General features: G+C 41.2%; 1 protein-coding gene across 6 annotated transcripts; it reads left to right on the plus strand.

The window, feature by feature from the left end:
* The first annotated feature begins 821 nt into the window (after positions 1-821).
* LOC310959651 (uncharacterized protein) lies at positions 822-24,294 on the plus strand. 6 transcript variants are annotated; one of them, XM_083931084.1, is made up of 25 exons: positions 822-952; positions 4,747-4,794; positions 5,451-5,477; positions 5,731-5,790; positions 5,884-5,916; positions 7,266-7,340; positions 7,887-7,967; positions 8,519-8,548; positions 8,812-8,856; positions 9,271-9,321; positions 11,203-12,126; positions 14,845-14,907; positions 14,991-15,038; positions 15,204-15,239; positions 17,070-17,123; positions 17,542-17,580; positions 18,993-19,052; positions 20,094-20,138; positions 20,402-20,443; positions 20,643-20,696; positions 22,352-22,426; positions 22,810-22,842; positions 23,163-23,201; positions 23,672-23,728; positions 23,924-24,294. In XM_083931084.1, exons 1-25 carry the CDS (start codon positions 886-888, stop codon positions 23,926-23,928), a joined length of 2,091 nt encoding a protein of 696 aa, XP_083787210.1. In that variant the 5' UTR covers positions 822-885; the 3' UTR covers positions 23,929-24,294. The 6 variants fall into 6 exon arrangements, with proteins under 6 accessions (XP_083787210.1, XP_083787211.1, XP_083787212.1 ...); XM_083931085.1 differs by having other exon boundaries at positions 17,545-17,580; XM_083931086.1 differs by lacking the exon at positions 18,993-19,052.
* Positions 24,295-24,365: the final 71 nt, after the last annotated feature.

Below are 24,365 nucleotides of genomic sequence, written 5' to 3' on the forward strand. Positions count from 1 at the left end.
TTTAAACCGCTGAAACCTCAACTCTTTGTGTGTACGGAAAGCCTGTTAACGGTGCAGTGAGTTACAGGAAAAGTCAGACGGACACGTTGTGGGTGTTTGTTCTTGGGCACCTTCTTCTGAAGGGACTTTTGTTTTTAACCCAGTTGCTTTAGATAGATAGATAGATAGATAGATAGATAGATAGATAGATAGATAGATAGATAGATAGATAGATAGATAGATAGATAGATGGATAGATGGATAGATAGATAGATAGATAGATAACTTTATTTATCCCCGAGGGGAAATGAGGTCATCGTAGCAGCGGTACAAAACAATCAGAAATACAAAATATAAACTACAGTAAGAGAACAGTATCGCAGATTTAAAACACTTTATTACAATATACTATGTGGATTTTAGGTGCAAGAGGAAGAGAGAAAGGTGCTTTTTTAATGACAGTGGTAGATTTCAGTAATGAGTCACTTGATGATGTGAGTGTGTTTCCTGAGCGTTGCTGTGAGGCGTCGTAGAGTCTGACGGCAGCAGGTAGGAATGGTTTCCTGTGCCGTTCTTTAACGCAGCGAGGTTGAATGAGAATGAGGTTGTTGTTGCTGTCGCCACTTTCCTTCCTTACACTCGTTGCAGAAAGCATTCGATCAAAATTCTCTGTTCCCTTTCGTGTGTGAGTGTGTATTCTCAGTTAATGGAAATGGACCAAAATGGGCCAGACATCAGACCAGTGTGTGTTTGCAGAGGGCAGGCCTGTGCAGTGGGAGTGTATCAAGGAGAACACCATATATAAGACATCGGGGGAAGTGGTGCTTTAAGTATCTATCCACCCGACTGTTCATCTGTCCATCAGCTGGTCTCTGCTCAGTTTTTTGTACCCAGGTCTCCTGCATCATGTTGGTCCGAGCTCTACTCCAGACCTCGCTGGTTCTCTGGCTGGCTCAGCAAACTCTGCAAGGCGGTAAGAAAAAAAAGAGGATTTAATACGGAAAGACAGAACTCTGCTTGCGTACTAACATTGCAGTTTGATAAACTCTTTTCTTCAGTGATTGAGAGGTTTATTTTGACAGATTCTTGAACAACATTTTCTGTGCTCCTGTTGAAAAACATCAAATTTTTAATGTATAATCAATTAGAAATGATCACATGGATCTGATTTGATGGATGGATTTTTGTGTGGCGTGCGGCCTATTAACATTCAATTTAGCTTGTTGGTTGACAAAGATCTAAACATCAGGTTAAAAAAGATAATATCGCTACAAAACTGAAGTATTTGTTGAAGTTAAACCAAATTAATTCACACTTTTGATTTGATCAAAAATGGGAATCACAGTCCGGTTATTTCTGCATGTATTTTTAATAGTATTTTGGTAAGTCCCGCCCCCTCCATGAACAGAACTCATTGTGTTTTCTCTACAGCCTTAAACTGAACAATTGCACAATTGCTCAAACTTAAATGATCATTTAAATCCACAAGTAACATATTTCTAATTCGGGGCGTATAACGACTGGGACCAGCAATTAATTCAACTATCCCCAATTAGACCCACTCATTTTCTCCACTCTCAGAGGTCCGGTGGGGGTCTAGCAGAAGGGGCGGTACTTTGCCACTCTATATAAGGGGCCGTCACATGATAAGCTTTTTGCGCTGCACCGCGAGGTTGGGCGCAGGGACCCAGTGAACGGCTAAATCACCGTTAGCATTGTAACAACCTCATAAACTTCCTATTCACGAACCTGGTGTGATGCTTCTAAACCTCCATCATTACGTTTTCTTCCCAGATCGTAAAAGGATTTAATGTAACGTTAAATAGTTCGGGAAACTCGGACACACAAACAATAAGTTTTTTTCTCCATCTTTCTAACTGGCTTGATGTCGCTCTCTGGTTGCCTAGGAAACATAAACGTCAGAATCAAAGCTTTTATCTCATTGGTTGCACTTTTGAAAGGTCAAATGTCAACTGATTTGAACTTTGAGCGCAGCGGCAGAGAGGCAAATCTGACCTTGGGTGCTACCGCCTCTTCCATAGTAAATTAATGGAGCGGCCGGCGCAAAGTGTTTTTACCACTTATCATGTGTCGGGGGAGGGTCAAAGTTCAAGTCACAATTTTATAAAGAAGCAGTATGTCCCAGTTGTGCATAAGTACTGGATGCAACAATAAGAGCAGCTGCAGACCTCCTTAGAAGTAAAAAGAAGAAGTATGCAATGTTCTCTGCAGTGAGAGGACGTCACATCTGCAGTCTATGGTTCATACCTGCATGGCGCCGAAAAACAGTAAGCGTCCATTGTTCTCAAGCCTGGTTGCATTACATTTATACAATTAGTACTTAGATGTGGCTGCTGTCATAAGTGGTCCCTTCATCAAAGAGCTTTCCATGTCAAAAGTGGTCTGATTTCACCTGGGAGGCTGTGATGGATCTGCAGTGACTCCCTCTCACTCACGTGTTAAATATCATGTCTGTGAGACTGAGCCACTGCGGTTTAGATGATCTAATTTCTTCGAATCAAAGGATGCGATGAGAGGGTGGCGCAGGCAAGTAAAATTTGACGACCAATCGTGAGAAGAACAGACGGACGCCACACTGTCGCCTCTGTTTGCATCAATGGAGATCTGTTCATTCTCTCCGCTTGTGGCCAGTATGAGTGGAAGACTACGGTGGCATTTTCTCACACTCAGTAGCTTCACATCGCTCTTATCATTCATACTTGAATTCATTTTCGATAGATCTGTGTAATTATAGTTATTATAGCTTTTTAATAATTTTATACACTGACATGTTTATAATATAATCTCAACTATCCAGGCGAAATTGATCGGCTAAGGCAGTCTTTCTCAAATGGGGATACATGTACCCCTGGGGGTACTTTGGAGTACTGCAAGGGGGTAAATGAGACTAAAAAATATATAATCATTAAAAAATATTACTTATGCGTGGATCTTAATTCCCCATTTCATATTTAGCATTCCTATTTTAACTGCGGTAAACAAATGCAATCACGATTTATGGTTGAAACGTAGCATTGCAAATGTTTTTGTATTTTAAAGGCTTTATAAAGGCTTTTTCCCACCTAACAAAACTGTTTTTGTGTTGTCAGGGGGTACATGGCTGAAAAAATATTCCAAAGGGGGTACATTACTGAAAAAAGTTTGAGAACCACTGTGCTAAGGGGTAGGACTAGATAGGTTTTTTATTTCCTCCTACCCCCTTTGAGCAAATGGAAAGTGTCTGTTTTTTGCTTTTTTTTAAATTTCTTTATCGACTACTACTATTATAACTTTGTTTTCATCGCTTACATGTTCGAAATAAAGACAATCAATCAATAAATCAATCAATCAATAAATCAATCAATCAATCAATCAATCAATCAATCAATCAATCAATCAATCAATCAATCAACCAACCAACCAACCTACCTACCTACCTATCTACCAAGTAACCTACCATCCTGCCAACCTACCTACCTACCGACCAACCTACCTACCTAAATACATACCTACCAACCTACCTACCAACCTACCTATCTACCAAGTAACCTACCTACCTACCTACCTACCTACCTACCTACCTACCTACCTACCTACCTACCTACCTACCTACCTACCGACCAACCTACCTACCTAAATACATACCTACCAACCTACCTACCAACCTACCTACCTACCTATCTACCAAGTAACCTACCTACCTACCTACCTACCTACCTACCAAGTAACCTACCAACCTACCAACCTACCAACCTACCAACCAACCTACCTACCTACCTACCTACCTAAATACCTACCTACCAAGTAACCTACATACCTACCTACCTACCTACCAACCTACCAACCTACCTACATACCAAGTAACCTACCGACCTACCAACCAACCAACCAACCAACCAACCAACCAACCAACCAACCTACCTACCTACCTATCTACCTACCTACCTACCTATCTACCTACCTACCTACCTACCAACCAACCAACCAACCAACCAACCAAAGTATTCACTTTATTGGGGACAGTGCTTAAAAAGAAGAAGAAATGAACTCCTTCAGCACAAATGTATAATGATACAAATAACTTGTATGTAAATGTAAAATACCTCTTTACACCAGAATATTTTCCCTAACTTTTTTCATGCATATTTCATTATCATTTATTATTATTATTTGGTAATCTTTTTAAATGTTTTTAAGTATTTTATATTTAATTTACTTTTAATTTTAGTCTATTTTATTTGCGCAAACAGGTCTTCGGTCTATTGCATGCTGCATGAGCTGCGTTGAATAATTTTACACTTATATTTTTTAATTAATTCACAAGTGTTTTCATGGAAAACTACGGTGGCATTTGTTATACTCAGCAGTTTGAAGTATTGTGATGTCTCTAAGCGTTCTCGCCTTATTGGGGATGGTGTTTAAGGAGGTAAACACTTGAGAATAATACCCAAAATTAAATCACTGACTGAAATAACTCCTGCAGCACAAATGTATTATTGAAGCATTTGAAGACATAAATAACTTTTAGACTTAGACCTACCAACACCAGTGTTTTAAAAAAGCTCACCCCCAATCCCTTTATCATGCATTATTACAATTTCCATATAGTTGATGCAAATATTTAACATATATTTGTACTAATCTGTGTAATGTTTTAATGTGCTTTTTATTTAATTAGATGTTTTTTATGGTGGGGTCCAGTATTCTGTATGAGCTTCCTGTTTGAATAATTTAACACATTTTTTTGTCTTTTTTAATCAACTTCAGGGGTTAGACCTCAAAGTGTGTCCTGGGGTAGAGTGCTGCCAGCCAGAGGTAAGTCCCAAAGATTTATTTTAATTGTTTTTAAGTTCTCCAAGCATGTATGTGTGTTTTTAATTCATCTGAAAAAACTTTGAACGTAGTTTTCCATATCATTTATGACTTTTGAAGGTCTGTTTTGGGTTAGTGAGTGTTTCAGGGTTAGGTTGTCGCCATAGAAGCTAGACTGTAGATATAAAGTTTATGAATGTATATACAGTCTATGGATGAGAAGTTCAGCCATCCGTGAGGAACTCGGAGTAGAGCCACGGCTCCTTTGCGTTGAAGGAGCCAGTTGAGGTGGTTCAGGATCATCTAGGATGCCCCCTGGGCGCCTCCCTAGGGAGGTGTTCCAGGCTCGTCCAGCTGGGAGGAGGCCTCGGGGAAGACCCAGGACTAGGTGGAGAGATTATATCTCCACACTGGCCTGGGAACGCCTCAGGATCCCCCAGTTAGAGCTGGTTAATGTGGCCCGGGAAAGGGAAGTTTGGGGTCCCCTGCTAAAGCTGCTGCCCCGCGACCCGACCCCGGATAAGAGGCTGAAGATGAGATGAGATAAGATGAGATGTATATACAGTCTATACCATAGGCCAGGTCATATTAATATTATTTACTAATTATTCTTTAAATGTTGTCTCTTCTTTTCTTGTCTGTGTTTTGATTTTCGTCAGGTGTTGGTATTGGAGTGAAACCTGGAGGTCAGTGGTTTTCTTTGCATGCATAAACAGTTAGTACAAATATGTGTACATGTAAATAATAGTGACACATTATTTGCACCTTCACTAACTGATTTTTAAGTTTGACAAAACTGTCTTAGCTGTGCTGTAGCTTAACATAAGGGCCTAACTGATATAGGATTTTTCCAAGACTTTCATGCTTCAGTTTAGAGCTAATACACAGCTAACAGACACTAAATGGACATTTAATCAACCGTTTCCTTCTTTGTCTCAGCTACGGGTGCCCTTGGAGCACTGGGGAGCCGATATGGCACCAAAGCAATGAAGACTGGAAGTAGGTTTAACATTCTGTTCAACGTCCTGCACAAAGCTTTGTCTTACTGCTTTCACTTCAGATGAGTAATTTTTCTTTTTTTTTAAATCTCAGTGGGACGTTACGCAGGGGCTCAGCTTGGTGCTGGTAAGAACAAGTCTTCATATATAATGCAGGCTGCAGCTTCTGTAAACCTGTAGAACTTCTCAGAGGGAGGGCAAAAATATGTCACACACCTACATATATGATGTAGCCAACGACGGTTGGATGGATGGAGGATGTTTAGGTAACATACAAATACAAAATATACTGTCAGGTTCAAACAACCTCGAACATCCAAAACATAACAAAAGAGAGAAAGACAGGAGTTATTTTACTTGCAAGGAGAACGGACAGAGATGCGTTCAGTTACAATCTCCTACCGCTCTGAAACACACTCTGCCGAGCTCTTTCTCTTTATTTCCTTTAGGTGGTCCCTAGTTACAATATGAGTTATAGCTGAGGGAGAGGGGGCACACAACTGCAACTCTTCACATGTTGCTCAATTCATTGTCTTCATGAGTTACATGCTGTAATGGAAAGGGGGCACATGTTGCTTGTCCTTGAAACATGTTCTGTCTTTAAACAGATGAGCAGTTTCTGGGTTTGCACAGATGCCTCTTTGGTGACTCATCAGCAGTCACGCTTATTTGATTTCTTCTACCTGCAAAACAACTCTGCACAAATTAGCTGTACACACACACACACACACACACACACACACACCAAGTAAGGTTAGTTTATATGTAAAGGTATTGGAGTAAATATGAGATTACTTTATGTACAATTATTCTAACATATACATGATTTTTCTTTTTTTAATGAATGCATAAAACAAACTAAAAAACACCAGAATTTGAAGCAGAGTGAGAGCTCTTCCTGCTCTCCCTCTCTGTCCTGAGCCAGAAGGAACGCTTTCTCTCTCTGAAACGACCTGCGATTCGCCAAAGTCTCCTGAAAACAGAGCCAAGAGGATGTGCAGAGGTCTAGTTTTCTCTCATCACTTGAATAACAATTTGACGAAATTCTAGTAAGGATGCCCCCTGGGCACCTCCCTAAGGAGGTGTTCCAGGCACGTCCAGCTGGGAGGAGGCCTCGGGGAAGACCCAGGACCAGGTGGAGAGATTATATCTCCACACTGGCCTGGGTACCTCGGGATCCCACAGTTAGAGCTGGTTAATGTGGCCCGGGAAAGGGAAGTTTGGGGTCCCCTGCTAAAGCTGCTGCCCCCGCGACCCGACCCCAGATAAGCGGTTGAAGATGAGATTATTATGGATTTTTCTCCCCAATAATGCGAGAAATAAATTCCATACTCCAGGTTAAAAGTGAAATATACCTCTTCTCTCCAGTCCGGATACAGAGAAACAGTATGTGTATCCACAGTCTGAATAATGACACTTGTTGGCCCACTCTGCTGTTCAACAACATGGTGAAATGTGCTTTTGTGATTGTTTCAGGAGGTTACAGAGCTCTTGGAATAGGAGGAAAAGCAGGCCTGAAGCAAGGTGGATATGGCGCCCAGGGAGCCTATGGTACATCTACTTTTTTATCTTCCCTTGACTCTTGTTGTAGATTAATGATTTGCTCCATGTAGATGGAAAAACATTTCTTTTTAACATAATATCTTTTCATGACCGAAAGAACGAGGTCGCGGGTACAAGCGGCCGAAATGGGTTTTCTCAGGAGGGTGGCTGGAGTCTCCCTTAGAGAGAGGGGGAGAAGTTCAGCCATCCGTGAGGAACTCGGAGTAGAGCCGCTGCTCCCCTGGGTTGAAAGGAGCCAGTTGAGGTGGTTCAGGATCATCTAGTAAGGATGAACCCTGGGCGCCTCCCTAGGGAGGTGTTCCAGGCACGTCCAGCTGGGAGGAGGCCTCGGGGAAGACCCAGGACCAGGTGGAGAGATTATATCTCCACACTGGCCTGGGAACGCCTCGGGATCCCCCAGTTAGAGCTGGTTAATGTGGCCCGGGAAAGGGAAGTTTGGGGTCACCTGCTAAAGCTGCTGCCCCCGCGACCCGACCCCAGATAAGCGTTTGAAGATGAGATGAGATAAGATAAGTTCTTTTTATTTTATTGCAGGTGCCGCTCTGGGCACAGGGATGTTGGGGACTGGACTCACAAATGGACTGGGACTGGGTTTGGGCCAGGGAGGGAGACGTGGTAAGACTGACATATATTCAGGGGTGTCTGCATGTCCTTAAAATGTCTGTTTTATAAATATTAGGCCTTAAAAGTCATTAAATAGCTTTAAATCTGAATGCACTTGGCCTAAATATCCACAAGCATTTTCTCTAAATTAATTTATCTATCGTTTAATTTATTTTTGTCAAAATGAGTCATTACAAATCTTTAGACATACCTCATAATGTCTTTTTTTTTTTTTTACTTTATACTTTAATCTAACTCACTCTATCACCATATCCCTATAATCTTACCTCTGTATGGGACCACAAATATCATTTTCTGCAGTGCTTGAACAAGAAAAAGATGATTTGTTCAGAAATTTGGTTTAAAATGATCTTGAAAATGTCTTAAAAGGCATTTAATTGAATTGTCTGATACCGGTAGACACCCTATAAAGACATGTGTTATATATATAATATTTAGATATTGGTTTTGAATCAGCACACTTAACCCCAGTATGTGTAGATTGGTTGTTGGGTTAAATCTGTAGAAATCTTTGTAAATAAAACTGTTTCTGTGCTTTTCAGTCTATGGCGCTGGCCTTGGAACTGTACCAGGTATGTCATTAGATATTTCTTTACGTTGTTTGCCCGAATTAGAGTCTAAACCATCTGCCTGTTTGTTTGATAAATCCCCACTAAGTGGCACTCTGTTATTGTCTGTGGACATGATGTAAGGGACAGATTGCATCTTGGCAAATAAATGATCCGTCCCTCTAAAACATAAAAAACCCTGGGCACTAGTGATGTAATCTGAGTGCCTGTCAGAGTTACAGATTTGCTCCGTGTCCTCTGAACTTGGCTTTTTGTTTTCTTGCCAGGATATGGGGCTTTAGCCGGCATGGGCTATCCTGGAGCCCGACATGGTAAGTGATGAATCAGGTCTTTCTTCAGAAGCCATTACTTCTTCAAGTCTGCTCAGATGTTTATGCTGGAGGGTTTTGTTTTTTCTTCATACACTGTCGTTCCTGCAACAAACACACTTATGCTGTCAGTTATGGATAAAAAACAGGTTCACAAGATGCACAGAAGAGGATGTGGTAATCAGATTGTTTGTCACATTCGAAGGTAGATGGGTAGTCTTGCAAAACCAACATCTTTCTTTAATATAAGCATTTGAATCGAATGAACTGAGGGCCTTTATTCCACCGTTACAGAGATGCTCATCTTTGCAAACAAGCGTAAAGACTCTCGGCCTGCCTGGTTGTAGTGGCGGGTCTCTCTGTCAGTCAGCATGTTGAGTTGAAGTCATTTACAGTTCCCCTATCTGCTATCATTAGGACTTGGACTTGGGTATCCCACTGGAGAGAAGGGTCTGCAACACAAACCGGGTAAAACCTTCACCACAGCAACCTGCGGTGTTTGTGTTTGTTCTGTGTCGTATTTGTCTCTGATCTCTGTGAAATCGGTGTGTCTTGTCGAGTTCATGCTAACTTTTGTTTGCATGAAACCACGTCTATCTCCTGTACCATTATCACCAGCCTGTTACAGAGCTGATGTCTGACTGTGTTTGTCTGTCAGTGTTGCATGTTGCATGAGTTCCCGTGCTCTCATTACCACGTTTTAAAAGTCTGAGAGTTGATGTCTGTGGAGCACTTAGCGTTGTGGTTCACAAGAGCTGAAAGGGCAGCTGGAATATAGGTTATGCAAACTTAATAAACACTAACAACTTCATTAAAATAACATTAAGGTGATAATTTTGATAAAGTTGTAGTTCACATTTTTTAAAGTTTGGTTGAATGAGTACTTATCTATAAGTCAGTGTGTTACCTACATTAGGTGGCGGTCACCACGCCCCCAGTTTGGAGAAACAGGCATGATTACCTACATGTTATAGTAGCTAAATGTATGTAAGCAACCTAAACAACAGTCCCACCTAAAAATCCATCAATATCAGTTTAAATGTACACCATATTTAGAATATTTTCACTGTGTCATCTTGCCATTAGACAGCCCTTTTAGACAGGAAACTGAAGCCATTATCTATGCTCTCGTCAAAGCCACCAGACTCCATTGACAAAAAAAAAAGTAATTTTTACCCCGCAGAACCCAGGAGCTGCAGGTGTTTTGCTGCCTTGATCGGACAGTTTGTTTGTGTTTTTGCACGACTCCAAACTGCAAGGTAAAATCAATGTTTTTGTCAAAGGAGTCTGGTGGTTTTGAAGAGAGCAAAGGAGGGTATAACAGCTTCGGTTCCCCACCCCTGCTGTTTGATGGCAAAGTAAAACTGTAAAAACACACACAAAAAAGTTTAGCTTCTTTTTAAAGATTTTTGGCAGTTTTTCAAGCCTTTTATTAGACAGGACAGACAGGAAGTGGGTATATAACAGTATATTTCTTAACATCTGTGTCTGTTCTCCTGTCTACCCCTCCAAACTGGGGGTTTGTCGACCATCATCTACTGTAGGTAACACACTGACTGTGGACAAGAACCTCATGCAACCACACTTCAAAAATCTGAACTATCCCTTTAAGCTTTTAATAATTTTTTTGCAGTGTCTTACCTAGAATTTAGCTAATTTATTTTTGGTTATTTGAGCACATTCGTAGGGGATATCGGGTTATTGGTAGATGTGATATTGATAATATGTTACCTCATTCTGGTAATTAGGTGATAATATGCATGCAAACCTTTTTATAGTTTCATGATCTGATGGAAATATTTTTCACAATTACAACTCTGTACTGTAGTTTTCTGCTTTCGTGTCCCGTCAGTGTTTCACTAAACTCTGTTTGTCAGTTGTCTTTATCACATGCTGATGCTTGTGAGTCGGGTGGCGTCTTTGTCTTGTGCTGTAAAACTGATGCACTTTATGGCATTTCAACAAACTTGGGTGGCAACATTTTGTTGCCATGTGTTGATGTCATGCTCTGACTCAAAGAGAAGCACCATGAGTGTTCTTCCAACGTGTGTCTTCAGTTCTGTGTTTTCTCATGTCCTAATTATGGCGATGATGATTCTGTCCTTTGTAACTGGACTGATTTCAGGCCATAATGGATTTTGTCTTGAGCTTGGTCTTCAATTAACTCCATTTGAGTACTGATTACTCTATGGATGATGTGTTATATTGCATTGGATGCTCTGATACACACATCAATTGAAAACAGTACAGTAAATACTTTTGCCACTGGCCGCTTCAGACCCTCAAAGAAACACTGTTATCTCTGAACCACCAAGACGTCGTGATTGCATGATGATATTTCTCTGCCAGGTGCGTCTGCAGCAGATTTGGGTGGACCTCACATGGCCAATCTGGGCCAAGCTCTCCAAGATCTGAAGAGAGAAAAGGGCAAAGGACTTGGTCCTTCGTACGGAGACAGAACTCTTGGACCTATGGCCCACCATGATAAACCGAATAAAGGTCTTGGTCTGGCTGTTTCACAAGCACAAAGAGGAGAAAGTATGGAGCCTACGCTCTTAGAAAGACAGGTTGCAGCAAACCACGGAGCCGCACTGGCTGCTGGAGGTGTAAGACAGCAACTTCCACTTAATAAAGACCACATCAGAAGTCTGGGCTCTGCTTCTGCTCAGGTACAAAGTGCACGGGACTACGATCCATCCATCCAACAAAATCAGCGACCAAACTGCGGATCCATTCGCGATTTGTCGGATGTGTTGGGAATCAATCGCCATGAGCATTTGGGTTCAGAAACACAGAGAACTCAAGGTCTAGGGATCCAGCCTCATGTTGGGAAGGACGGCAAACCTCTTGAACATGCAACTCTACAAGCACAAGGAGAAAGAGCCTATCAACAACCTCTTTCACAAACTGAAGACGGCAGAAGCAATGTGTTCTCTCTCCCACAAGGCCAGGGAGCCAGAGGCTATTTACCTTCTGTAGCAGACGGGCAGGGTGTCAGAGACCTGGGGCTTGTGGCTAAAGAAAAAAGTGGACCTAGAATCCGTGGGACTGTTGCTGTAGAAAATCATAGTTATGATTCTCTAAATCTTCAAGTGATCCCAGGTGCAGGTGGAACCCAGAGTTTAGGCATCGCCTCAGTAGAAGGGCAGGAAGCTAAAAGCTTTACTGCTGATGGTCAGAAATCAAAACACCTTCCCCTTGCTGAACGTGATGCCAAAGAGTCAAAAGCGCTCAGTATCCCAGGACAGACTGGGAGGAATACCCAGGCAACAAGTAAGAGCAAAGCTTTGTCTTTCTACACCATCATAATGTCTTTTTGTGCATTCTTGAGATCTACACTGTATTTTCCACCAAAATGTTTTCTTGATTTACAAAGTAACACCATTGTTTCAGGTGCTTGTTTTCTTTGGAAAGTCCCTAAAAAATCGAATCTTGATAAAAAAAAGACTCTGCATATTTGTAAGTAGAGTAGCATTGACCAATTACGTTTGAGCTGGCTTTGGTTTTGTAGAGGTAAACAGAACCCATGGGATTTCATCAGATGACGATTTAACTTTTAATTAGCTTTTTGTTATTACATGTCTTCATTTATGTGCAGATATCGATTTATAGGGACCCCATCTCTCAACTTCCACTCCATTCTTGCGTCTCAAGTTGCTAATCTGACCTTAGAGTTTATTTCCGGCGAGCAAAATCATCCCATGGTCTTTTTAGAGACTTACATAGATCAAATAAGCCGTCAAGACAGTTTTTTGTGTATGAACTATTAACAGAGAAATCCAGAAGAGTCGCTAACAGCTGGATGTGGCTAACACTGATTAGCTCGGGGCAGTACGGTGAAGGCATTCAAAGGTCTTTTTTGACCACTTATACTGCTGAAAATAACAGCAAACCTCTGCAGCAGCATGTGAAGAGAAAATAAAGCACCAACAACGTAGTTAGTGAACCGGAGTTTATTACAAGAGTGTTTTGAAGACTTACCTACTGACCCTGTACCAGCTCCTCTCATAGTAAAGTCCATTCAATTAGATTGCCAAAGTCAATCCCAAAGGAAGGAGCCCATTGGTGCTTTGTTTTGTGTGTAGGGACTCTTCTCATTCTGCTGCAGAGGTTTGCTGTTATTTTCAGCAGTATTAGTGGTTAAAAAAGACGTTTTAATGCCTTCACCGTACCGCCCCGAGCTAATCAGTGTTAGAATAACTAATAATTCCTCATTTTGCACATTGTTAAGAGTTGAGTCATCTGCAGGTTAGCAAAGGTCTTAATAATCACCCTACTTAGTCACTTCCTGTGTCTTAAAAAAACACATAAATGCAACCAAAAAACATAATGCGTGTATTGTTACGCAGCCTCTCCATGTGTTTGTGCTAGTTTTTGTTAGTTGTTAGCCATCTAGCGTAATCATTTTTTATCCTAAACCTAAAGTCTCTTCTTCTGGCATGTTTGGTAGATGGCAAAGAGCTTTAAGGGCTGCCCCCGACACCTTCTGGACTAAAGCATGTCTGTGTTTAATCAGATATGACTTAGGAAGATCTGGGCAATTTAATTAAGAGTGAGCATTTTCTTTTTCTGCTGTAAGATTTGAATGCTTCACGGTCAAAGGATGGGTGTGGCTTCTGTGTGAGTGCTGGAATTAGTAATCTGTTTGGTTTTGTGATCTCTGTTTGTGTATGAAACTAAGGAACACAATTTAATATACCTTCTACATATGTATTTTCCAGGCATTGTTTTTATTTTGGCTTCATCCAAGACCTTACTTATAACAGTTTCACATGGGACATAGAGTGGTTGGACCCTCCTTTCTATTGTCCTTGGTACATTTGTTTGTGGAGGTTTTGTAGTGTTCACTAATACATTTAAAAGGTTCATTTTTACCGATGGTTGATTCAGGTGATGGTCTCTTAATCACTGATGTAGTCTGCAGGACAAAGAGGTTTAGATAGGAGTTCTCAAAGTCAGTGTTGGTTTATCGCTTTACCTTCACATCACACCAATTATATTATGATGGTTGGTGCATGTTAAACTGCATTTCTACGACCCGACTCGTCACTTATGGCTGCTTGGCATCACTTCAATTCAAGTCAACGCAAGGCACACACAAACTGTGATTCTCCACTACAATCGCTAAACATCAGGAAGGCGTGGTTAACGTCGTGAATTGAAAACAAAACTCATGGTTAGGTTAAGGGTAAAAAACCTGGCTTGGTGCTAACCAGGGACCCAAATGCTTTTAAAAGAAAAGAAATTAGCTCTCAGGTGAAGTCTGTGGCTCTTAAAACAGCCATTGTGTTGTAGTGAGACCAGGCCGTCAGTGATGTAGCCCCCGGAGCTGTCCACAGTGCTGCCCGTTCTCTGGTAGATCAGACCGGAGACACGCTTCACTCTGCACTGATGGCTTTTTTCTTATTATTCTGGATTTCCGCCAGACTAGAAGTTTTTATTTCTGCTGTAAGCAATACCTCCTCTGTGTCTTAATGTTATGTGTCTTTATTTTTAGTTATTAACCACTTTTCAGAACCAAGTTTACAGATAGAAAGGTAAAGAAGGAGATATAGTAGACGAGACGATATGTAAAACAAGAAGAATAAGTGTATGACCCACAGAGAAGACGTTACAAACAGATGCTAAAAGAAGATTCAGCACCTGGTTTTGTGGTTTTTGGGGGATTCAGTCCAGGAAAGTGTCTAGGGGATGCAAAAAAAAAACCATCCATCCTTGTCAAACATGTTGAAATCTATTGTGTTTGTTTCGTTTTTTTGTTCCACTGTCAGCTGCACATGTCCGACTCTCCATTAACAGCAGCCTCTGTGTCTTCTGTATATGGAACAAGTGAATGAGGCGGGATGTTATGTCTCAACCAAAAGCACTACTGAGAGATTGATACTCATGTTCGTTCTCTATAAATGTTAACCCTCATGTTTAAATCAAAGACATCAGCCCACAGATAAATCCCAGGTGACTTTGCTGAGCCCGTGTTGACTTCCTCCTCAGGTTATCTTGGTGGAGCTGGAAACTATCTGGGAGCAGGCCTGGGTGCTGGAGGCTACGGAGCAGGTAATGTTGGGCGCTGACACACAATGTATAGAGATGCTGATGTACACTATCTGTAGTAAAGGGTTCCCGTGCACTGCCCACAGGTTTGGGACAGGGTGCATACTTGGGTGGTGCAGCTGGCAAACTCGGAGGTACATGTTCATTCATTTTTTCTTTCTTTGTTGTAATTTAAAGCTCACATTTATTACCGTTTGCATCAGGTTGTAACCTCTTTCTCTCTCTCTCTCTCTCTCTCTCTCTCTCTCTCTCTCTCTCTCTCGCTCTCTCTCTCTCTCTCTCTCATAAACAAATTTCAGCTGCTGCTGCTCTTGGACAGGGTGGTCATCCCCTAGGTGAGGCTGTGTAATAATTTAACCATATGTTTCCTTTCTGAGGCCTTTTCAATCTCAGTTTGTACTCTGACTTTTGATTTTTTTTAGGCCCCCAGAGACACTAAACGTCATCAAAGAACTAGTTGCGACAAAAGGTCAACTGTTGGGTTGCCTCAAGTCGGCAAAAAAGTTACGTACATCATTCATCTTCGTAAATCCGGCTGTTCAGTCTGACGTAATACCCTTTCAAAATACGACTTCCGGGTCCAAACACTCCATTGAACCAAAACAGACAACAATGGCCCAACATGTGAACAATTACGATCACCTCTTTCATCAGTTATACATTTTTTTCATCGATAAGAAAGAGGTAAAATGACAATTACGTTGTTTTTTAAAAACTCAGATCTGTTAAAACAACGGCACTGCAGCGTTGTAGAAATACGAGGCTCTGAATGACTTGGACCCTGAAATTATATTTTGAAAGGATGTTACATCACAACTGAACAGCCAGATAGAGAAGGAGGCAAAATGGCAGGCAGCGTCGTTGTCCCGGAAAGTGGACAAGGAGAAATTGACGACGGATGTCACTTTCAGTATTTCAAGGATGTCCGTTGGGGCTTTTGATGACTTCCTCGCTCCTGATATTCATGACACTTTTTTTTTGTACAGTGTCCGACACTCCCCCAGCGATTTCCTGTGGTACTGCAACGTTTGGGTTAGGGTCCGTATCGTTCTGTTCCCACAAGGTTGCAGGATACGTGCAGGAATACGGACGAAATGTACACAGAGTATGGGCATCCGTATGTGTATCTATCGTAGAGCATAAATGAGCCTTTAGTCTGTATTCATCTTTAAAAAAACAGAAACTGGAAGACTGACAGGACGGAGTTTGTTTTCGATCTCTTGACTTGAAGATGAACAGTCTATCAAAGTGATTTCTCTCACCAACGGGCTCCACCGCCAATTCAGCACGCTCAATCAGCTGAAACTAGGGTGACAGAAGGGTACCGATGGCCCAACACTGACCGACTACCGACTGTGGCACTCTTCCACGGCCCTAATGACCTTATGCAAATGTAGAAGTTGTCTGATGACAGTGAAAACGGACTCGAGAGAACAAGGATTCTTCTCCACCTGCATTTTTAATGTAATCTGAATGGAGCCGAGGACGCACAGTACAGTAGATGGTGTGTCAGCAGAAAACCAGCTGTTACTCCTACTTTGCCTTGTAAACGTATCATTTGCTTGTGAGTCTTATGAGATACTGAGAAGCTGCTTCAGTATCTTTCTTTCATTTCTCACAAACCATTTTAGTCAAATCCAAACTGTTGGATATACAGTGGATGTCTATTCTTTTTATTAACCTTTTTTCTTTCCATGTTTCCTACTTCTCTTTTAACAGGGTGTCTGCGGCATCTATAATTATTAAAAGAGAAATAATTACGTCCCTTCAAAAGTCTTAGAAAGTCTTAAACCCCATTTTGAGAGGTATTACATGTTGTAGCTTAAGTCTGCGTGAATCAAATAATTGCGTGGGTGCGTAGTGTGATTCTGTGTAGTTTATTTAATGGAATCCTGCTGGTTTTGACATCATCTGAAAGATCAACCTTTGGCGTGCTCGCTCACTAAGATCCCTTTTCGCCCGGGTGTAAAATGCCTAGCTATCATACAATCAATGTATCGTAAATTTAAATTAGTACTTGAAGGGTGAGGTCTTAAAATGTCTGGAAAGGGTCTTAAAAGGGGTCCTAAAAGGTCTTAAATATAACCTTGGGATTTCTGCATATACCGTGTTATCTGCATGTGTGTGCGTCTCATTTAAAATGTTTTTAATGTGTGTCATCACAGGCTATGGTGAAGGAGCAACAGGATACCTGGGTGCTATGGCAGGCAATGGCTACGGTGAGTGGAAACTCATCAGTACAGGCACTGAGAACAGAATATATATCGAGACAATTTAAACATAAAAAAACAACAACTTTATCCTTGGAATGTGAATTGTCTGCCTGCAATGACGGAGGATCCTTCTTCATTCTGTTTGGTGTCAGAGTGAATCTGCATCAAAGCCGTTCACTGACAGGAGCGATAACACGCGGATCCTTTGTGTTTGGTGACTTTCTTTGTTGTTTCTCTGAGATGTCGGCGCAGAAGCTTACAGGTCTACATGTTGGCTATTTGACATGCATGCAGAGGACTCTCTCCACTATTTCTTTTCTTTTTGGTTCCGTTAGAAATGTCAAATACAGCACTGACTTTTGTTTTGTTATGTATTTTAAAAGTAAATAATTCAAATCTTTTAACATGCAGCTCCTTCTCTCAGCAGGTTATGGAAATGGTCACGGTGATGGTCACGGGGCCGGTGAGTGTCATTTAAAGAAAAAAGACGGAAGGTTAAATGAGCAGTGTGCAGGATTCAGTGGCATCTAACGCTAAGATTCTACGGTGGCCTTCAGGTTGTGTAAAAACTAGGCTGAAAAAAAAGAATAACCTACGAATATAAATGATGGTGTAATGTTTTGAATTAAACTAAAGTCTAACTTATTTTCTTTGTAACCAAATATCGTTTTATCGGCCTAACTTATCTTTGTGTTAACAAGAGTGGTCAAAGGGATGCGGTGAATTAGCCGTGTGCTCCTCTCGGCTCTTGTCGGATGCCCCGATCTCCTCGCCATAAACACTGGGAGCTGCTGGTCGTCCACATTAACATCAGTGCTGTCAAATTATCCATACACTGTAAAATCTTCTTAATTTACATATTTAATGTAAACCACCACCTGAGCCGCTCATGCTGAGCGTCGCCCAAACGTTCTTACTGCTTTCTCTCATCAAGGTCACTTTCGTATCATAATTTGACAAGTAAATGTTCATGTACAAATATGAAATTTCACTTGTAGATTCTTAGAAGTGTGTATATTAATTAAAAGCAACACAAAAAGACCGGAAACTGCGGCAGACCGGATCCTTCCGGATAGAGATAGTACCAGCAAACGGGGTCCGACTGGTGATACAGTTACGTTAGCTAAATTGTACTGTATGTTCAGATCAGTCGATATAAATAAAGAATAAATATAATCAATATCTATGACACCATTTCCACCCATTGTTTTATGTTCTGTAAAAAAAGTTTTGGTAATAAAAAGCATACGTTGATACCGATATGATAGGCCAATATCAATATACCGGTCTGGCTCTAGGAAAAACAAAAACGCCAGTGTTTGGTTTGTCTGTTCTGCACTACTGTAGAAACATGGCGGTGCAACGTGGCGGGCTCGAGCAGGTGTGAACGGCTCATTCTAAGATAAAAAAAACACTATTCTTAGTTTCGGGTAGAGCTTTGATTCTTTGTCCAAATCCGACTGGGCCTGACCCGCTGAGTTCGGACTGGCTGGGCTTTAATTTCTCAAGATTCCCCCGGGCTTGGATCCAGTTGTTTTTTTACACCGACCTTATTGACTATGTCATATCATGCGTAATGTATGAGCTGTGTCTGACAGCCTTCTCCTGGATATCTATTCAACTTACTCACAGGGATAAAAAAGCAGTTAAATTCTGGTTTTGAATGAGCTCAGGCCCAAAAGTGCTGCTGTGGTTCGGTCTTTTTTGGCCCTAGTTTTAGATGATTATTATACATCAATGAAAACATATAATATATTCCATTTCTGCCAATAGATCCCCCTGAATCCTACACACTGCCCCTTTAAGGAGAACTACTTAAACAGTCATTAGCTTACAGCTATAACTGTAATGCTAATATTTAGGACTATGTTTCAGGGCTTGGTTACCCTTCAGAGTTAGCTGATGGTGCTGAGTACAAAACAGGAAAGCGTGAAGGTAACAATCTTTGCGGAGTTATAACCTGCTCAAACCTAAAACCAGTAGATGCTTTAACCTGAAAAGAAAAAAAAAATAAGAGGCCGCGTTTGTCCAGTTGGGTATTTTATCCACTGGGTGTAGCTATTGTCTCTTATTTATAGAAGCCGACCAGTTAAATCTGGTGGTTTCTGACTTCCTGCTCTTGTAGATACATTTCACATTGTTTAGTTTAAAGGTTTGAATCAGTTAATGCAGTGGTTCTCAACCAGGATGTCCCCAGAAAAACAAAGAATAGTTCATTATTTTTACTATTACGCAATGATCCCAATGTGAGTAAGAGTCAAAACGGTGACAAGAAGTTTCACCGTTATCTCTTTAACTGTAGTCGACAATAGGGCTGCACGACATGAGGAGAACATGCAACTTGTGATAACGTTCTTGAACGTTATCACAAGTCGCCAGGCTGAGACCAGTCCCAGTTTCACCTCTGGTCCCAGCCTGGTCAGATGCGTACATGGATGAGAGGTGAAATGTCTTCCTAGACAAACAACCAGTCCAGTTGCTTTTGACTGAAATTGTTTTGAGGATAACGATGACCTGGACAAATGAGAATATTCACAGGTTCTTGAACATTGTTGTCGGGATAAAAATATGTCTAAGTGTACTAAGTTCTGCGTTTCTGTAGGTTTCAGTATACTGCTAAATTATACTGAACTTATTAACATTTTTTTATTGAACTAATTGAAGAGTGAACTAAACAGAAAAACACCATTTAAAGCATGATAGTTACATTTTAAAGGGCAGTTTTCTACTGGTACTAACCCTCAAAGCAATTTCAGTCAAAAACAACCAGTCCAGCAGCCCTACTTGACATCTATCAAATTCTGCTTTTAATCATATCTAACAACTAAAATCTTTCCAGACAAAAAACCCTGAAGCAAAATCTAACCTTCTGCATATCAGTTTCAAGGTCCTTCACACGAAAAAAGGTTGAGAACCACTGAGTTAATGGATGAACAGTGTCTCACCTGCATGTTTATGTTTTTCTGATCCATCCAGCCCTCAGTACAGGAGGCTACGCTGGACAGGTCCAGGGGGCGTACGGTAAGAGATTTAAGGATGGAGCAGCATCAGATATGACGCTCTATGTTCCTTTTTATATAACTTAAAGTGAAACTCGTTCCAGTCTGAACACAAATGCAGCATAAAAGCTACAGCTATTAACATCTGTCGACCACATTACAGTCAAAATCTTTTTACTTTTTTGAGAAATCGTATCAAGCTGGAGGGAAACAACCAATAAAAGCTCTCTGTTAATATATCTTCCGGCGACATTTGTCTCTGAAACCCCTCTCGTCTCGTTTCAGGAGCTCTCGGTGCAGGACTGGACTCAGCTGCTGGCAAATACGGTGAGTCGTGCTGACATGACCTCATCCTTCTGTCACACTATTAGTCAGACTTCTGTCGAAGTGGGTTTCCATGCATGAGTCAGACCTGAACTGGTGGACCGCACAGAGGTGGTTTATAGCCCTAGCATGTGGCGGTGAAAGGGTGAAAAGAGACAAGTGACGTGAGTTCAGTTTGTCCATCTGATTCCTCTCCCTGCAGGAGCTGCTCAGGTTCCTTATGGTAATGCTCCAGTGATTCCTACCGGACTGGAGGGTAAGAGCTGCAACTGCACTCATTATAATAAGTTATGGAATAGTTTGACAATTTGGGAAACATGTACACAACAGCAAATTAAAGTTTTTTTAGACTTTTGTTTTTCTACTGATTAAAGTCGCAGTCTGCAACATTTGTTTGATCATATTCGCTGAAACCGACACTATGCTCCGATAGAACAACAACATACTGTAAATCACCCGGTGTTAGAAGAGAAAAAACGCGCCTCTATGAGCATCTAGAGTCTGTTGTTTGCTTTGCAAAAATCCACCATGCCCGTATCATCCTGTCCACTCAGCTCAGATCACAGTTCTTGCACACGGCACTGACCCCCCCCCCCTCGCGCTCATGTTACAAAATCACAGGCACCATCTCAAGCTAGGCATACGCTAAATTACGTCAGCAGTTGCTATCTATGAGTAAGTTAGCCAGACTACCTCCATGTAGCATGTACTCCATACTTTTATCGACAGGAATTTGGTGCACTGACGAGCACTCGATGAGAGGGAGCGGAGGAGCTCTTTGGTAGAGGCGGAGGGGCGAGGGGGTTGTAAACATTCGAAATTTGAGTTAGTCAACTCGATCTGCCAGACTGGCCCTCTGCAGCTTTAAACTAACGATATATAACAAGTTAAACCGACTATAAAAAACTTGAATAAACAGATGATGATTTAAACACAGTGCCTGGTGTAAGCATAAAGATACACTTAATGATGGACTACCCCTTTTTGCCTCCTCCTCATTTGTTATTCTCGTATATCTGGACACTTGGGCGTGTATCGTTTATATGAGATTTATAAGTTGTTATTTAGTTACGTCAGTTTATGCTCTACGATACAATAACGGAAATAAAATCAACAGCCGGTCCCTCACTGGTTAAAAGGACTAAACTTAAACAACAACATTCTCATCTTGTTTCACTGCGATGACCTCATCCTGTCAGGGCGCTTTCACACCTGAGGTGTTTGGTCCGTTTCGACCGAACACTGGAGCATTTAGGTGAGTTTATTTCAAACATGTGAGAAAAAGAAAAGAAATAATATAGAGATAAAGCAAGAAAGAAGAACAAAAAAAGAACATTTTGGGGGTTTTTTTGGGTAAAAAATGGTAGCTAAGAGTAGTAAGATGTATATAGTTATTTAATACTAGCCCTTCTCCACACTCTGTCATTAATAATCATATAGTGACTTCCTTTTTTAATCGATTACATAATTGGTTCGGAGTGTCTGGTGCAGGCCAAACAACCGAACTCTGGTCCGCCTGAAAACGTTGGTCCTGCAACCCGACCCAAATAAAGGAAGTTTAAAAAAAAATGATGCGTGTCGTCTGCGTAACAAGGACATGATAATTTCACTCGTCTCACTCAGGGAATCAAAGACCCCACAACTTGCTTTCTAAGCTCATATTGTTTGCCTTTCTCTAAAATATCTGAGCCAGAAAACCCAAGAACGCTCCTTCTGTTTCGGCGAGTTTCACTCAGATATTGTGTCCAATAGACCAGCGTTTGTTTACAATGTTTTAACAATGTTGATGCGCTTGACAACAATGCAATATGAACGCGAAACAGACTAAATGAAAAACAAGGAGGTGTGAAGGTGTCCTTAGCTACAGCTACCAGAACAGTTGAACACTTGTCGGATCTGTCACTCCCTCAGGTGATGGTGGCTACGCGTATCCTGCTCAGCAGCTCAACCTCGGGGCTGAAGGCATCAAAACCGCCAACAAATATGGTGAGAGTGAGTGAGTGTGTGTGTGTGTGTGTGTGTGTGTGTGTGTGTGTGAGATAGAGAGCTATAGTGTGAGAAGCTGTTGGATGGGAAAAAAGAAAACTGTTTGGTTGTTCCTGTGATGCAGCGAGGTGTGAAAAGCCCACTGAGGTAAAAACCCTCAGTCAAACAGATAATGGAGAAAGAACTCAAACAATAAGGAAAGGAGTCATTTTCAGTTTTCATGAGTATATCAGATGCCCGTCTCTGTCTTTGCATTACGGGCCAGACAGCAGCGAGTTTGTGTCTTTATGTGTACAATATATATATATATATATATATATTTATTACTCATCGTTGTAACCCCTATTGAAGTCCAAGTATCTCCATGAATTGTGTTGTTTCAGGAGCTGGAGCAGGATATGGACCTCAGCAAACAGGTGAATTTTCATGCATTTTCTCAACCCCCCCACCCCTAAAAACAAAACACACCCAGAAACACATCCGTTTGCACAATGAAAAGGGACTCCTGTCGTTACACCAGTACATCACATCGCAGTTCACAGTAGTAGCTGCATGAGCATGAAAGTAATAAGTATTTTTAGTATCTGTACGCCTTGCATAATTGAGGTTTTAAATTTTTAAGTACAACCTTTAGCGCCACTCATTTCTCCAGCTACTGCTGAAGTTTAAAAAGCACAAGATAAATGCACTCCTGTGTGTTTTAAAAATGTGACTTCTCTTCCTGTGTGTTGATAAGGTTACGGTGCACAGCTGGGAGCAACTCAAGATGCCTTGGGTAAGCAAGAAACCCCCCAGACTTCCTCATTTATGATCAATTTCCACTCGCTTTGCTGTTCCTGGTGACCTTATTAGGCATGTCTTCTTGCACAATATTACCGTGCTGCACATTTCACTGTGCTACGAAATAGCTTTCAGGTCTAAATATCACACACACAAACACAAAAAAAACAAAAACAAAGTACCACTAGGTAGGAAAATGAACTTTGTACTCTTAATTGTTCTTTTTTTACATGCTCTGAACATGTATTTTTACTTAAATTGCTGTCACGCCAAAAGTACAACTGCATGCATTATGGATTATTTTCCACTCAAGGGTAAAGAGGGCCTGCATGGTGGTGGAGTTGGCTGAGTCCTCTAATACAAGTGCAAAACCCATTAAATGCAGGGTTTAACTTGCCTGTTGAATTTATTTTTCGTGCTGCTGCAGTTTCCTCTTCTGAGCACATTTCACGTCTCCTTTCACAGGAGAGCAAGCCGGCAAATATGGCACAGGAAACGGGGCTCTTGGAAATGGATACAAAGGTGAGAACGGAGGGAAGGTTTTCATTTGGTGCATGAAGAAGCAGTCAAAATATCCTAAAGCTATTAAAATCGTGTGATTTCATTACTGCATGACGTGAATTCTGTTACGGTGTTGTGTTTGTCAGCAACCAATCAAATTCATCAATCGTTTCCTGATTCTGTGTCTTTGTGTCCCTCCCCCCTGTCTCTAACCAGGCTAATTCAAATTCAAACCTGGACTTCTTCAAGTGGATCATTTCCATAATGTGTTCAGTGTAATATGTGTTTTTTAAAGCTTGTGTGTGTCTCACTCCATTTTGTCCTGTTGTGTGTTGTCCTGTTTGGTCTTGTGCATCATTTTATCTTCCTTCTCTTTTCTCTGTAAGTGGACGCTTGTCTTGTTGGTCCCAAACCTGCAGTGCCCCACCAGTCTTATTCTGTCCACATTAAGAAAATAAAAAGAAACTGGTGGTGATTGATGTACCTACATATTTGTTAAGTGCAAGAAATGTGCCTCTGTGTTTTAAAATCAATATTAAATTGATGATTTTACTGTTTTAATCCAATAAATTATATGTCAAATGACACTGAATAGAAGTACAAACCTTGTTTCATCTGCATGCATTGTTCTATTGAATAGCGTCCGCAAAGCCTCATC

Source organism: Echiichthys vipera (assembly GCF_963691815.1).
Source record: "Echiichthys vipera genome assembly, chromosome: 17".
NCBI lineage: Eukaryota > Metazoa > Chordata > Actinopteri > Perciformes > Trachinidae > Echiichthys > Echiichthys vipera.